The sequence below is a fragment of the Muntiacus reevesi genome, chromosome 3, assembly GCF_963930625.1.
Source record: "Muntiacus reevesi chromosome 3, mMunRee1.1, whole genome shotgun sequence".
Taxonomy (NCBI): domain Eukaryota; kingdom Metazoa; phylum Chordata; class Mammalia; order Artiodactyla; family Cervidae; genus Muntiacus; species Muntiacus reevesi.
This window is the reverse complement of record NC_089251.1, coordinates 119,319,989-119,333,687: the sequence shown is the minus strand read 5'-3', so window position 1 is coordinate 119,333,687 and position 13,699 is coordinate 119,319,989. Positions and strand designations below refer to the sequence as shown.

At 43.6% G+C, this 13,699-nt stretch overlaps 2 protein-coding genes across 16 annotated transcripts in view; one reads left to right on the top strand and one right to left on the bottom strand.

Moving 5' to 3' along the window:
• The window catches only part of TRIP12 (thyroid hormone receptor interactor 12), a 149,143-nt gene extending 136,265 nt beyond the window's left edge, over positions 1-12,878 (bottom strand). For 7 of the 15 annotated variants that reach the window (XM_065930381.1, XM_065930386.1, XM_065930383.1 and 4 more), the window contains exon 1: positions 11,486-11,688. The gene's annotated coding sequence lies outside the window, so the exon portion shown is untranslated. Of the gene's footprint in view, positions 1-11,485; positions 11,690-12,858 lie in introns of those variants that run through there. The other 8 variants (XM_065930392.1, XM_065930394.1, XM_065930396.1 and 5 more) reach the window with 4 other exon arrangements.
• The window catches only part of FBXO36 (F-box protein 36), a 96,450-nt gene continuing 94,856 nt past the window's right edge, over positions 12,106-13,699 (top strand). The window contains exon 1 of the mRNA XM_065930397.1: positions 12,106-12,304. Within this exon, the coding sequence (XP_065786469.1) occupies positions 12,209-12,304 (96 nt within the window). The 5' untranslated portion in view covers positions 12,106-12,208. The remainder of the gene's footprint in view (positions 12,305-13,699) is intronic.

The following is a 13,699-nucleotide window of genomic DNA, read 5'->3' as shown; positions in this document are numbered from 1 at the left end:
AACACAGAAAGCAAAATATATTTACTTATTAGTACATTTAACTCTCCTCTGCCACTTCTGAAAACTGACACCCTCTTCTGCTACAGACTCATCCACCTTCACACATTCCCTGTCTAAAATGCCCAGCTCTTTGGCTCATCCACTCACCTCTCCATCTCCACCCCACCCAACTCCCCACCCTATCCCCTGAGACACTCCAGTTAACCTTAACCTACGTAAAACATCAGTGTACCAAGGAAAGAATTCAATAGAAGGGAGCTGCTGGTACATTAATTCATGAAGTCTTTTTTATGATGATGATGTTAATCTCCCACACTACTGGACTGATTTAGCTCACTATCAGACTATATTATATATATTTACAGTGAAAGCCACATCACAAAGATAACAAGGAACTGAATTCAGAACTCAGTGTGAGCAAGTATGCACGGATGCAGCTAAAACAACTACTCTGAGAAATACCTTGGTAATATTTTTACTGTATTCTTTTCAAACAGATGGTCACCTGATGAGGCATCTGAGTAATGTCTCAAGAATTCGGCTTAAGAGTTTCTATGATTAATTTGGTCCCTGAGTTTACCAACCCCCTCCTAATAAAACTATAAACTCAAGGTCAAGGACCACATCTGTCCATCTTCATAATCCCAAACCTTAACCTAAGGCTTGAAACAGTGACCAAAGCTGCTTATAAATACATATTATTTGCTTATTATTCACATACATTAATTCTATCTCCACTGCTAACTTCAGACTAACTTCACTGAGAACAGAGATGTTTTAAACGATTCTTTTCTAGGTTTGAGAATATTGCTAATACAATTCAAGAAATAACTTTAAAAGATCAATGTAGTCGTTGCTGAAACCAAGATAATTTCTTCCCCTGTATCATGATGCTAATAATAGCCCTTAAACAGAAATAATTGCAGAAATTTTTAGAAAAATGGTTTTACTAAGTCCTGGATTTCACATTTCTTAAAAGAACAATGGAATAATCCACTCCTAACTTTAAAATTCTTTTAAGTAATATGGAAACTTCCCAAATCCTTTGTGTGTGTGAAAGTCGCTCAGTAATGTCTGACTCTTTGCGGCTCCATGGAATTCTCCAGGCCAGAATACTGGAATGGGTAGCCTTTCCCTTCTCCAGGGGATCTTCCTAACCCAGGGATTGAACCCAGGTCTCTCGCTTTGCAGGCAGATTCTTTACCAGCTGAGCCACAAGGGAAGCCCAAGAATACTGAAATGGGTAGCCTATGCCTTTCTCCAGGGGATCTTCCTGACCCAGGAATCAAACCAGGGTCTCCTGCATTTGCAGGCAGATTCTTTACCAACTGAGCTATCAGGGAAGCCCAAGAAATACCTTAAAAGATGAATACACCCACACACACTCAATGCAGTGGTTGCTGAAACCAAGATCATTTCTTCCCTTGAACCTAATAGCCCAAATTCTTTACTATAGCATTAAATGTTTAAGTAAATTCAGCAAGTATCCTGAAAAAGTTTTGAGTTTCTCTAAATATAGCAAACTCGTTAACTGCATTAATTATAAATCATCATAATTTTCTTTTAGTAAAAATTAACATACTGATTATAAGTAAACACATGACTGAAGGCCCATTCCACAGAACAGCAAAAAAAAAAAAAGCAGCTATTCCAGCAAACATTAAGTTTCACCAAATCCTCAGCTGATGCAAGAAATATAAACCGAGTATCACCTTAAAGAGGTGCTACAATGAAAATCCCATATGATGGGATATTATCTCCAGTAATTCGTCTCAGTTGGTCTTAGTTTGTGTAGTGAGAAGACACCTGGGGGGGAAAAAAAAAGGCATGGCCTAACTTCCAGGCAGCTGAAAGTAATACTAGCTGGTCAGAAGAGGCAGCAGCAGATTACCTTACAGCGCACAGCAAAGGCCGAAATTCCCCAAGTCTTACCTCACAGCAGCAAATGGAAGGGCAAAACCTGTCAAAAGGCAGGGTGAAAAGACAAACTCTGCAATTAAGTCTAGCTTTATAACAAAAGTATTCTGAGGTCAAAAGGTAAAAAACCAACACTAGCATACCTAATGAGAGTTGAGAAATAACTAGCAAACAGGTCTGATCACAAAGTTAAGACTTACTCAATCTTCTCAGAAATGAGCCTAATTTTTGTTGCCATCTGCTGGGAGAAGGGCCCAAATGCTGCTGGTAGAGACCAGGTCTGATCTCCTTTGGACACTAAGCTGCTTTCCCTGGTTAAGTAGAAGAAATGGAAATATGTGCTTGATAAAGGAAAAAACTGGGAAGCTGCAGGACTGTCTTGCAGAAAAATAGGTACTACTGCCTGTTGTAGCAGTAAAATACTGACACCTAACAAATGCTTTAACTTAAGTACACAAGACCCCACAAATTTTGGCCTATACAGCCTTAACAGATACTATTTTAAGTCATAAACTTGTAATAACAGCTAGCATCTCTGTTGTCCCCACATAAGCAAAAAGATCAAATTAATCCAAACTGCAGTCATCAAAGTCTACAAGAATATGCTAGAAACAAATGCTGCTAAAGAAAGCTAATAAATATTATGGCTACCACACCCCCAAATAAAATATTCTCTTTTGCTTTAGTTTCCCTTCAGCCACATCTAACCTCATTTTCCATTTTTGAAATCCTGTTGTATGCACTTTTGTAAAAGTATTAATAAAATGAGTAACAATCTACTGTGACATCAACCAGAGAGCAAGGGAAATATTTTACTAAAATATTTCACTTGATTAAACTGGGTGATATTAATTTCCACCTTTGAAAAAATAAAGTGAAAGAGAAAGTCACTCAGTCCTGTCAGACTTTTTGTGACCTCATGGACTATACAATCCATGGAATTCCCCAGCCCAGAATACTGGAGTTAGTAACCTTTCCCTTCTCCAGCGGATATTCCCAACCCAGGAATCGGACCAGGGTCTCCTGCATTGCAGGTGGATTCTTTCCCAACTGAGCTATCAGGGATTTGAAAAATATGTACATACTAAAACCACAATTTGCTTTTGTTTTAAACAGTTTTAGAGCAGTAGACACTAAACAAAAGGTTCCCCATAAATAAGACTAATAAATTACTAACTCACAAGAAACATGTATTCTTAAACAGTACTGATTTTTTTTTTTTTTTTTTTAATCTCAGAATAAACAGTAGTTGAATGTGTTAGGAGATGATGATCGCCAGCTTCCACTAAAGGAAGAATCCTGTGACTGAACACAGGGGCAGTGGGAATTATCTAGATACAAGCTCCTGCCTACTGAACAAAACTCCTTAAACTATCAAGTACGGAAACTGAACAAGAAGTAAGCTTTACCTCCACTGGTTCTATTGCCTCAAAAGTAACCACAAAGACCCTTATATGCAGTCCTAGAAAGGGAGCAATTTCATAGAAAGATAAGTAAGATCTGAAGGCACTTTTACTTTTCTTTTCAGTTCATTTACAAATTAAATATTTTTGTACTTTTTTTTTCATGCTGTCGCTGCCTATTCATCAACCATAACTTCAACATGTCTATTTGTTATATTGAATTTCTTAATCTCCCATTTCAGAACCTCAATAATCTCAACCTAAATTTCATAAATGTGGACCCTCTCCTTCAGAGGGCCAGTTTACCTTACCATTAGATGCTTGTCAACTCCACTTTTAAGCTCCCCACCCTCCTACATCTATCCAAGTATCAGGGCCAGCTCAAGTCCCTTCTCTGTTCATAAAGTCTTCCTCCACAACTTCAATCTCTCTCTAAACTTGAGTACTCGCTATATAAAACTTAACTTTGCACTTAAAAACAAATATGTATGATGTTATATGTTGTGTCTTTTTGACATAGTCTGAACTCATCTGCAATATTAGTACATTTTGAAATAAAAGATCTCATTTTATCAATCTTACTTCTCCTCAGCACGCTACAAGAGGGCAGACCTTATATGGAACCAGAAATGCACACGCGTTTGCTGCTGATGAAATATCTGTGCAATGGAGGCACTTCCAACAACTCATTCAGCAAGGCCAAAAAAGCATGCCCTAATTCATCTGGTTTCTTAATTTAGATTCTCATATCAAGTTTTCTAAATGCAGAACGCCTGCATTTAGAATTTCTACAGAATACTTCTCTGTGCTACTTAGTTACCAAGTCAGTTTGAGAAGTGATTATCAACTAAAAGAAACGTAACACAACTCGGAAGACAAACACTACATCCTAAGCCCCTTTTGTATTTCCCCCAGCACAGTCCTACGGTGCACTGTAAACATCTGATAAAACTTGAACTGACAGACTTTCATCTACTAATAACCATAATCCCCAAACGCTAAACCTGGGGCGTCCAAGTCACTAGAACAGTCCAGTACTTTAGCAATCCCTTAAGAAGCTGATTTTAATGAGCCTAATTCTGAAAAATGTATATTCTAGATCCTACCTTCAGCTGCCAAACCCTGAAAAACGAGAAACAAGCAAGTTGAGGGAATTCCGAGGCAGTTCAGAGGTGAGGACTCTGCACTTTCACTGCTGAGGGCCCAGGTTCAATCCCAGATTGGGGAACTCAGACTCTGCAAGCTGCCAAAGCAAGCTGACAGCGTGCATGCATGATCAGTCACTCAGTCCTGTCAGATTCTCTGCAAACCCCTGGACTGCAGCCCACCAGGCTCCTCTGTCCATGGAATTTTCCAGGCAAGAATACTGGAGTCGGTTGCCATTTCCTCCTCCAGGGGATCTTCCCAACCCAGGGATCGAACCCCTATCTCCTGCATCGGCAGGTGGGTTCTCTACTGCTGTGTCACCTGGGAAGCCCAAGCTGACAGTAGACTATGTCAGTACTATTATTTCACAATCTAGTTCTTTAGTGTGTCACCAGAAGGAACTCCACCACTGCCACCTGCCATGTATGACACATTAGGTGCAGACTTGTGCCAGCCTCTGTTAGGAGAAAAGAATGAGACCTCTACTCTCAAGAAGCCAGAGATCTCATAAAGAAGACGTAAACAACTGTAAGACTGTAAAAGTCATCAGTGAAACAAATGTTGTAGAAGGGAGCAGAAGAGTGAAGACTGAGAATCTTAACAGGAGCTACTGAAAGAAAGTTAAGAGTGTATGTAGCTACAGAGATACAAGGTTGGGAAAGGTACCAATCCAAGTAGAGAGACAAAGTCTCAGCACAAATGAAGCTCCCGGGTGTTTTCAGAGAGGAAGAGGCAGCTCCTCTGACTGCCCACAGCCAAGAGTGCAAAACAGGATTACAAAATACTGGGGCCATAGCAGAAGTTGTAGCATTTTCACACATTTGCTGTTTACAAGGCAACTACAAGCACTAAAGTTTTAAGAATTTTTTTTAAAGGGAGATTGGGGAAGGCCCTTCATATGATTTCCATGAACCTGCTCTCTAAGGACACAAGGCAGCTTATATTACAACTCAACAGTGAATTTCAAACAGGTTATCCATACAAACTCACTTTGGGTTTTCAGGGCATCACACCTGTTCACCAGTATGAGGACTTGAAGATGAGTTAATGTGACCTTAAGACGACAGCACAAGGGCCATCTATTTATTCAGAATGCTGCCCATGGGTGGAATGAGTAGGAGTTGTAAAGTCAGGGTGGAACTCATTCACTGGTTATGACAGCCAACAAGCGATTAAAACACACATTGCAATGCTATAATTTCAAGTTTTGAAGACTTGTTGATAGACACTTCAGCTTATAAACAGCATTCAAAAATCCATGTATGGGTAATAACATCATATTTATAGAAATAAATATATCCTTTCTAAAAAGAAACAGAATAAACTAAAATGATGTGTAAAATTCAGTTCTGTACTTAAATATGCACTGTCTCAAAACATAAGTCCTCAATGAAGCATTTAAATGATCAACTATTTCATGCAAATAGTGGAGAATTAAATAATGTGAAGTGGCCTGCCCTAATTTTTTAAATATGATTCAACTTGCAGTCTCTAAAATATATATCAAGAGATTAAAAAAGAAAACTCCCCAAAATCTCATTAGCATAACTGATCCAAAATGCTTATCAAAACAAATCAAATAGGACATTACATTAAACCATTACAAAATATTTCCACTTTCAGAATCTTATTCTCACAGCTTATTCCGTCAATAAACATTAAAAGAGTCTTTACTATGGGACAGGCCCTGTGCTTGCTTCTATGGATAAAAGAGGAAAGACTAACTTCAAGAAATTCATAATCTACTAAGGAATACTATTCTATACTCAAATATCTTCAAGTAGAACACCTACACACATTATAAAAGTATGTTCTAGGTAGAACAGTGTTAAATAAATGAGGCAGTAGTGGTCAATGCAAGGATGAATCAGGGGAATAAGGGCTGTGTTCCAATCCATCTTTGTAGCCTGATTCCTGAATACAGTGCCTAGCCATGGCCATAACCACATTTTTCACATTAGGCACTTGAAGTTCACAAAGGTTGCATTATTTGCCCAAGGTCACAAACACAGAAAACGCATCGCCAGAACTGGAACCCAAGTCTTCTACCTTCAAATCAGATACTCACTTTAACAGCACTGTTCCTTAATGAAAGATCAGAGCAAAAGGCAGCTTTTTAACTCTAGGCCCCTAGAATAGCTTTTTAAATCAAGCATAACTCCAAAACTGACTATTAACAGCTTCTCGGCACTCAAGACAAAGTGGATTAAGTCTAAATAATGGACTACTCGAGTAGCTTTCTCTTCTGGCCAATCCAGTTTACTGAAAACTACAAGAATCACAAAAAAGACCTAAAAGTCCTAGGAGAAAAACTGTCGAGCAGATTTATCTCAATCTAGGAAACAACTTCTTTTGCCCATACCCCGAAACTAGCAATAAATTGGGATAGTACTGATTAAGATTTTATTAAAGAACTGCATTTGTAAAAATCCAGGACATTAGCCAAGTTCTACTTAAATACAAATCAAAAGACTGGCTCGATATCAGTATACAGATCTATTTACCATAAATAACAGCAAGCACTCACTCTGTACAGAGAAATCTAGCAGACCAGGTAGAAACTGAAGAACAATTTGCTAGGGGTTTATGCCTTTAAGAAATCTATATAGCACAGCTTTCTGAACTATACCCAGGCACTAAAAAAATTAAAAATTAAAAAAAAAAAACAAAAAACACACAAATGTAAAGCTAACATCACATGTTAAGAACTAAAAGCACCAAGATTATATAACAACCTACAAATTATATGTCTTATATAATATTCACCAAATTCTTACCCTTCCACCCTATCCAGGCACTCTGAAGGCACAGCAGTCAGGAAGACGTGAGACGCTGACCACTAAATCAGATATCACCCTGAAAGACTTGCTGAAGCCAAGAAACTTTCCAAGCAGGAAGACTGGCTGCAGCTGGCATGGCCAGGCTACCATTATCACTTTGGAGTGGGAAGGAAAACGGGTGCTATTTTCAATCAGGTTTATGAGTACACCTTCAGGCAAAACACAAGGACACTGAGATAATCCTTGCCCTCAGGAAGCCTATAATCCAGTCAGGGAAACAAAAGCAATGTTTTTGTCAACAAACCTAGCACTATAATCCGCAAATGAAGCATATATAGATAACAAATAAATAAAAAGGAAAGATCATGGGGTAGAAATTTTTGAATAAGTACTTGTGAGTTGAAGTGAACCTAAAATGACTCAAAAGAAGGAAAAAGGCATGTCAGGCTGGCAGATCAAGAACCTGAAGACGAAAAGCAACAAGCAGATTACTTTTTCAAATTAAGTCCATCCAATTACCTCACCAAACATGCAAAAAATAAATGGGCAATTGGTGTCAGTTTGTTCGAAAAGATTCCCACCCACATTCCCTTAAAAAAATTAAAAACAAAAACTCCCCCAGATTCTGTAAAAGAAACCAGACCAAGATTCTGAAATACTTTTCCTTAATTGTGGTGGTCGTTTAGCTGCTAAGTCGAATCCAACTCTTGAGACCCCATGGGATTTTCCAGGCAAGAATACTGGAGTGGGTTGCCATTTCCTTCTCCATCCTTAATTGTAGTCTCTGATATTACAAAGTCAATTTCATAAAAGCCACGAACCAGAACAGGAACAAAATTTTTCCACAATAAAAACACGAAGCAATCTGTTTGAACTTTCTCTCAGCAGAATTAACAAGGTATGGTGAACAAGCATACCGCTGCAAAAAAAGTAACATAACAATTGGGGTCCAAGTTCCACTACCAATTAAGCAGCAATTTCATATTATAAAGTGCTATAACTTCCTATCTCCAACCTACCTTACATTGACAACCTTTCACCACTGCAACTGAGGAAAGTTTTTTGTAATTACCTCACAATAGATAATATAATTTTCTAAAGCTAATGACAGTTGTCTTACACTTATTTAGCAGTTTGTATTTCTTCTCAACCATTATATCCACTGGATCTCACAACCAACCAGTAGGTAAGAGAGAGATTATCCATTCCCATTTTACAGATTAAAACAAATGGAGATCAGATAGGGTCAGAGAATAACTCAAGGTCACACGGCTACTAACTGGCAGTGTTATGAATTCCTAGGCCAACATGTGTCATCTTTGCTAGGATGATGACCTCAAACAGGATCTTACAACCATAGTCAAATAAAAATGCACTAATCTCAAAAGTTAGAATGGAAAAGTAAACATTACTTCAAATTTACTTTGCTAGGTGAAAGCATTGCTTTTATCCTGACCAAGCATCCTGTTCTTCACCATAAAAAATAATTTTGTTTAGCACCTTCAGAAATTCTAACAACATGTTCTAACTTTTAGAAAGTAAATGAAAAACAAAATGCCTGTTTACAGACACAAAACAGTAAATGTCAGCTGAGCAGACTTAAAAACCGCTCAAACTCCTGAAAAACTGGGAATCGAATGGAAGCAGTGATCATCTTAATTGTTGTTCTTGTTTAGACGCTAACTACTCCTGTAACCCCACAGACCACCGTATCCAGCCAGGCTCCTCTGTCCATGGGATTCCCCAGGCAAGAATACCGGAGTGGGTTGCCATTTCTTTCTTCAGGGGATCTTCACCCACGGATTGAACCCAAGTCTCCGGCACTGCAGGCGGATTCTTTACTACTGGGCAACCAGGATAACCTTAATTACGGTTCTTCAATTCTTATGGATATTGGCACATTCATAGAAAGGGTAATGTGGACAAAGCCCACAACCCTCAGCCATTTTAATGTGCTCTCTCTAAACTCCAAATAAATGAAATAAAAACTCCCCAAACAATTTCACCAAGATGATATAAAAGCCACACGAGTTCAGTACTTCTGAGGCTGAACGTGGAACAGGAAGTTTCTAAAACAATTAGAAATGGGTTAGAAATGTGTTTACTCTAAAATCCACACTTAATACTGAGTTCTTTGCATGCTCTCTGTATGAAAAAAAAAATAAGCCTCAATAAAAACCTCTGCCATGTACTGTTTCTAAACTTCTGATAATTCCACTCCATAACCCTAACTGCTGTCCCACCCCCACCCCCCCAGTAAATGCGAGACACACACACGCTTCATATATAGGCCTCTTGCCTTTTTCTCTAACAACTAGGACCTTTGTTCCAAACGTCGGTTTTTTACCCCACTCAATAGCTCTTTCAAGTTTCTATCCCGTATTTTTTTTGTTTTGTTTTGCTTTTTTGAGAGGAGATTCTGAGCCTCAACTTGCCGGGTCTTTTTACCAAATGAAACGCCAAAAATAGCTAGATACTGGAGAGGAATAGAAAGTTCAACAACACACCACAGAAGGGCCTACAAAACCGAGGAAAGCCCGGGGATCGGGTGATCTGGCAGCCCAGGCAAGATCGGGGAAGGCCGACGAGGAAGGGAGACAGCAGGGGAGCAGTTAGACGTCCACTCGAACAGGCCCACTGCCCTACTAAACGCCCCCCCACCCCGCGCCCCATTCCACACACACCAACGTTCCTCCTGACACATTCTGTCCCCCCAATTACCCGACGAAGCAATTAAACCATACCCACCGCCAGATACCGGGCTTAAGCTAAACCTCCCCCTCAGACAAAGTTAAAAAAAACAAAAAAAAACAAAAAAAACGGCATTATCAAAAACAAACAAATCTGTCTTAAGGGTTTAGGAGCAGCCCCTTCCGTCCTCTTCTCGCCACACGGGGCACCCAATTCCCTCTCGTCCCCCTGTCCCCCCGGAGGAGTTCAAATGTCTAAGCTACCCCTCGACCTCTCGCCACGATTTGCCTGTGTTTAAATCTTTTTTTTTTTTCCCCTTCCTCCAGCAAATGAAAAGATTTCGCTTATTTCTGAGGATGGGACCGACACGGAGAAAGGACAGGATGGGGGACGCTATCACCTCCGTTATTTGCACTCCCCTCTAACTTGTTCCACAACTGGAAACCCACTCACTGTGGAGGAGGATGGAGAGAGGGTGAACTGAACGGACAGACGTTATAATAGGTTTTATGTAATCCACATATAAATAAATTAATCGCCTGACTCGCTTTGAATACTAATACGACAAGAGTGACAACCGGTCCACCTCCCTCCCCACAGGTCCTAACCCCACCCCCAATTTCCACGCCGATCAATGGAGAAGGATGCTCCGCTCCTCTCGGTCAAGTTTCTCGGCCTGTTTCACGCCGCCCCCCGCCGCCCTCTCCGCGTCCCCACTCCGTCAAGCCTCAACTTCCCACGGGCTGAAAAAACAACTGCCCAGCGCAGACCACCGTCTGCAGCCTCGCCCGCCCTCAACCGTCTCCCCCCCGCACCGTCGGCAGGAAACCTTACTGCGGTCTAAAAGTCACTCCGGCCGCTCCCTCCTCTGACCCTCGCTTCCCACAACTGTTGTCACTCGAGCTGCTCCCTAGTTTCCATTTCCGGGCCGTTCCCTGGCCCCGGAGCCTCCCCTCTCCCGGTTTCCGGGCCCCCCATCCCATTTCCGGGGAACCCTGGCCGTCTTTCACACCCCCCCACCTGCACTTCCGGCCCCTCACTTTCTGTCTTCCTAGACGCCCTCCGAGCTCCAAAGCCCACTTCCGGCCCCCCCGACACACACGACACCCGCCGGGCTCCCCCAGACCCCACACGCCTTTACCCCCCCAGGTTCCGTGAAGGGGCCCTCCTCATGGTTGGCGGGGGGGGGGGGCACCCAGCGCCCCGCCCCCCTCACCCCCGACTCCAGCCCAGCCCCGGTTCCCCTCCAGCCGCGGTCTCTCTCCCTCGAGCGCCTAACCCGTCAACCCTTGGCCCGGTCCTTCCGCGGACCCGCCGCCGCCGCTGCCGCCGGGAACAGGCCGAGCGTGGGGGTCGGGTGGGGGGGGAGGACCAGAATCGCGGTGATGACACAACCGGGTTTCCTGGGACTTTCTGTTCCAGCTCCTCCCCGCCGCCACTGCCACCGCCACCCCCACCACCATCACCCCCCCTTCAACCCCTCAACACAGCCCCCTCCCCCCCACCCAGGTCTGGCCCCGCCGCCGCTCGGAACTGCGCCCCAATTACCTAGTTGGGCCCCAAAGTCTCCGGTCCGGACTCGGTGGCGCGGCAGTAACTTCCTCCTCGCTCCCCCACCCCCCCCAAGCGGCGGCGGCGGCGGCTCCTCGGGTCCCTTCAATTATCAGCTGAGCCGCAGCACCGCTCCCGGCGTGCGCCTCCGCCCGCGCCGCCTTCTTCTCTCCCCGCCCGTTCCAACACCCTCCGGGAACTATTTTGCCCGCCGACTCTCGGACAGACGGTGCTCGTCCGCGGGACAGGCCCCCCGCTGCCTACTCGCGGCTCCTCACATCGCCCCTCCCCTCCCCTTCCCTCCCCTCCCACCCCGCCCCCCCCGCCGCCTCGCCAATGCCTGGCTCGACTTCCCCCAGCGGCCTGCGACCTCCTCCCGATCCCTTCGAGGGACCAGGAAGGGGAATGTGAGACTTCGCTTGATATCCCTCCGCCGGGGTCACCGCACCCCCCACCCCGCCTTCCCCACTCTCCCCTCGGTGGTAGCAGGAACTAATTCCCCTCCGGGTCACCCGGGACCTCAAGGTGGATATTTCACTGCTCAAGAGTTCCTGCTAACCCTCGGATGAAGGGGATAATCACCCCCAAAGCTAGAAACACCCCGCCAGCTCGAAAGTAGGGTCCGATTTTTTTTTTTTTTAACCACGGCTGTGGCCCTCGTGACCCCAAGCAGGCCCCGCCCCTTCCTGGTTGTCTTAGCGACGGCGGTGGCGTCCCAAGATGGCGTCGTGGCTGCCGGAGACTCTGTTTGAAATTGTAGGACAAGGCCCAGCGCCAAGCAAAGACTATTACCAGTTATTGGTCACCCGGTTCCAGGCAAGTGCGAGCCGCGGTTTCCCTTCCTACCAACTCTCCGCCCACCCCGGCGGAGCCTGGAAGGCGAGCCGCGCTAGGCCCGAGAGCGACCGGTCGTTAGCCGGAAGCGCCGGGTCCCCGCTCCGAGCCGGGAGATTTCCCCTCGTCACCTCAATCTCCCGTGCGGGCCCGGCGGCCAGCGTCGTCCCTTGCTCCCAACCCCCAGCCCCGCTCGTACCCGGCGAGCCTTCTTGGCCTCCTCACAACGCCGCCCGCTCCCTTCCCGCCACCCGGCGTTCGTACCCGTCGAGTTCCCTCCGCGCGAAAAGAAAAACAGTCGTTCGCGGCTTGCGTGCAGCCTCTCCGTCAGCGTGGGAAGGAGGGAAAGAAAAGATTCAGTCAAGTGTCCCGAGGAGGAGCCGGCCAGGGAGGGGAGAAAAGGAGGATTTTTTTTTCCAGGGTAGGGTTTAATTACGGGAGATTTTGTACATCTTACCAAGGCCACATCAAAAAAAAAAAAAAAAAAAACTTCCTTGTTTTTGGGAGGAATTGAGCGTTGGGAGCTTTCCCCTTACCTTTTTGGAGCCCCTTCTATCCCATGGGAAAGAGCGCGGGGCTGGGGTTGGTACAAAAATGTTTCAGCTGCTCTGCGCGTCAGCCCCACCCATAAATGACATCTGCTCTACAACAATAAGACCGCGGATTATGTTATCGCTCGAGTAACCATCGGCCTATTTTTCTGACTACTTGAGCTGTTTAAGGTGGGCTTTCGTGAATGATTTATTGTGCCCACGAAACTTACAAGTTGAACTGGGCCTCCGCTCGGAACTCGTTTCTGATTTTCTCGCTGAGTTTACTTAACACCTGTCACCGCGATATTCGTGCACCTTGCACTTTTCCTAGATGGTATTCCTGTAAAATGAAATTTAGAATTCTGTATAACGTACTTATTTTGGTGCACGTATTGACTGTTTCATCAGTTTTTCCAAGAGCACTTCAATAAAATAAACTGACTTGTAGCTTCAAAAGCATCTTTTAAAAAAGGAATAATGTGTATTTTACTTTTGTATCTAAGATTTCTAAATATTACATGCGTAATGTCAATATTACAAACGTGATAGCCTGTCGAACTTAACTTTTTGGTTAAACACTTTATAAGAAATGTTTGCCCATGGAACTGGGATTTCTTAAAGGCTGCAATTTACTCGTTTTGTACATTTATTTTAGAATTGACTATTTTACATTTGTTTTAAGATGTATGATCCTAAGAGTTCTTCACATCTAGCATGAACGATTGAAAGCAGTATCATATGTAGTCTGACTTCATTTTCTATTTTATCTACTTCAAGTAAGTTAGAATGTTATGATTTTCATTTTACAGTCATTTCCATAACTTTTCTTTAAAAACTGTCTTTG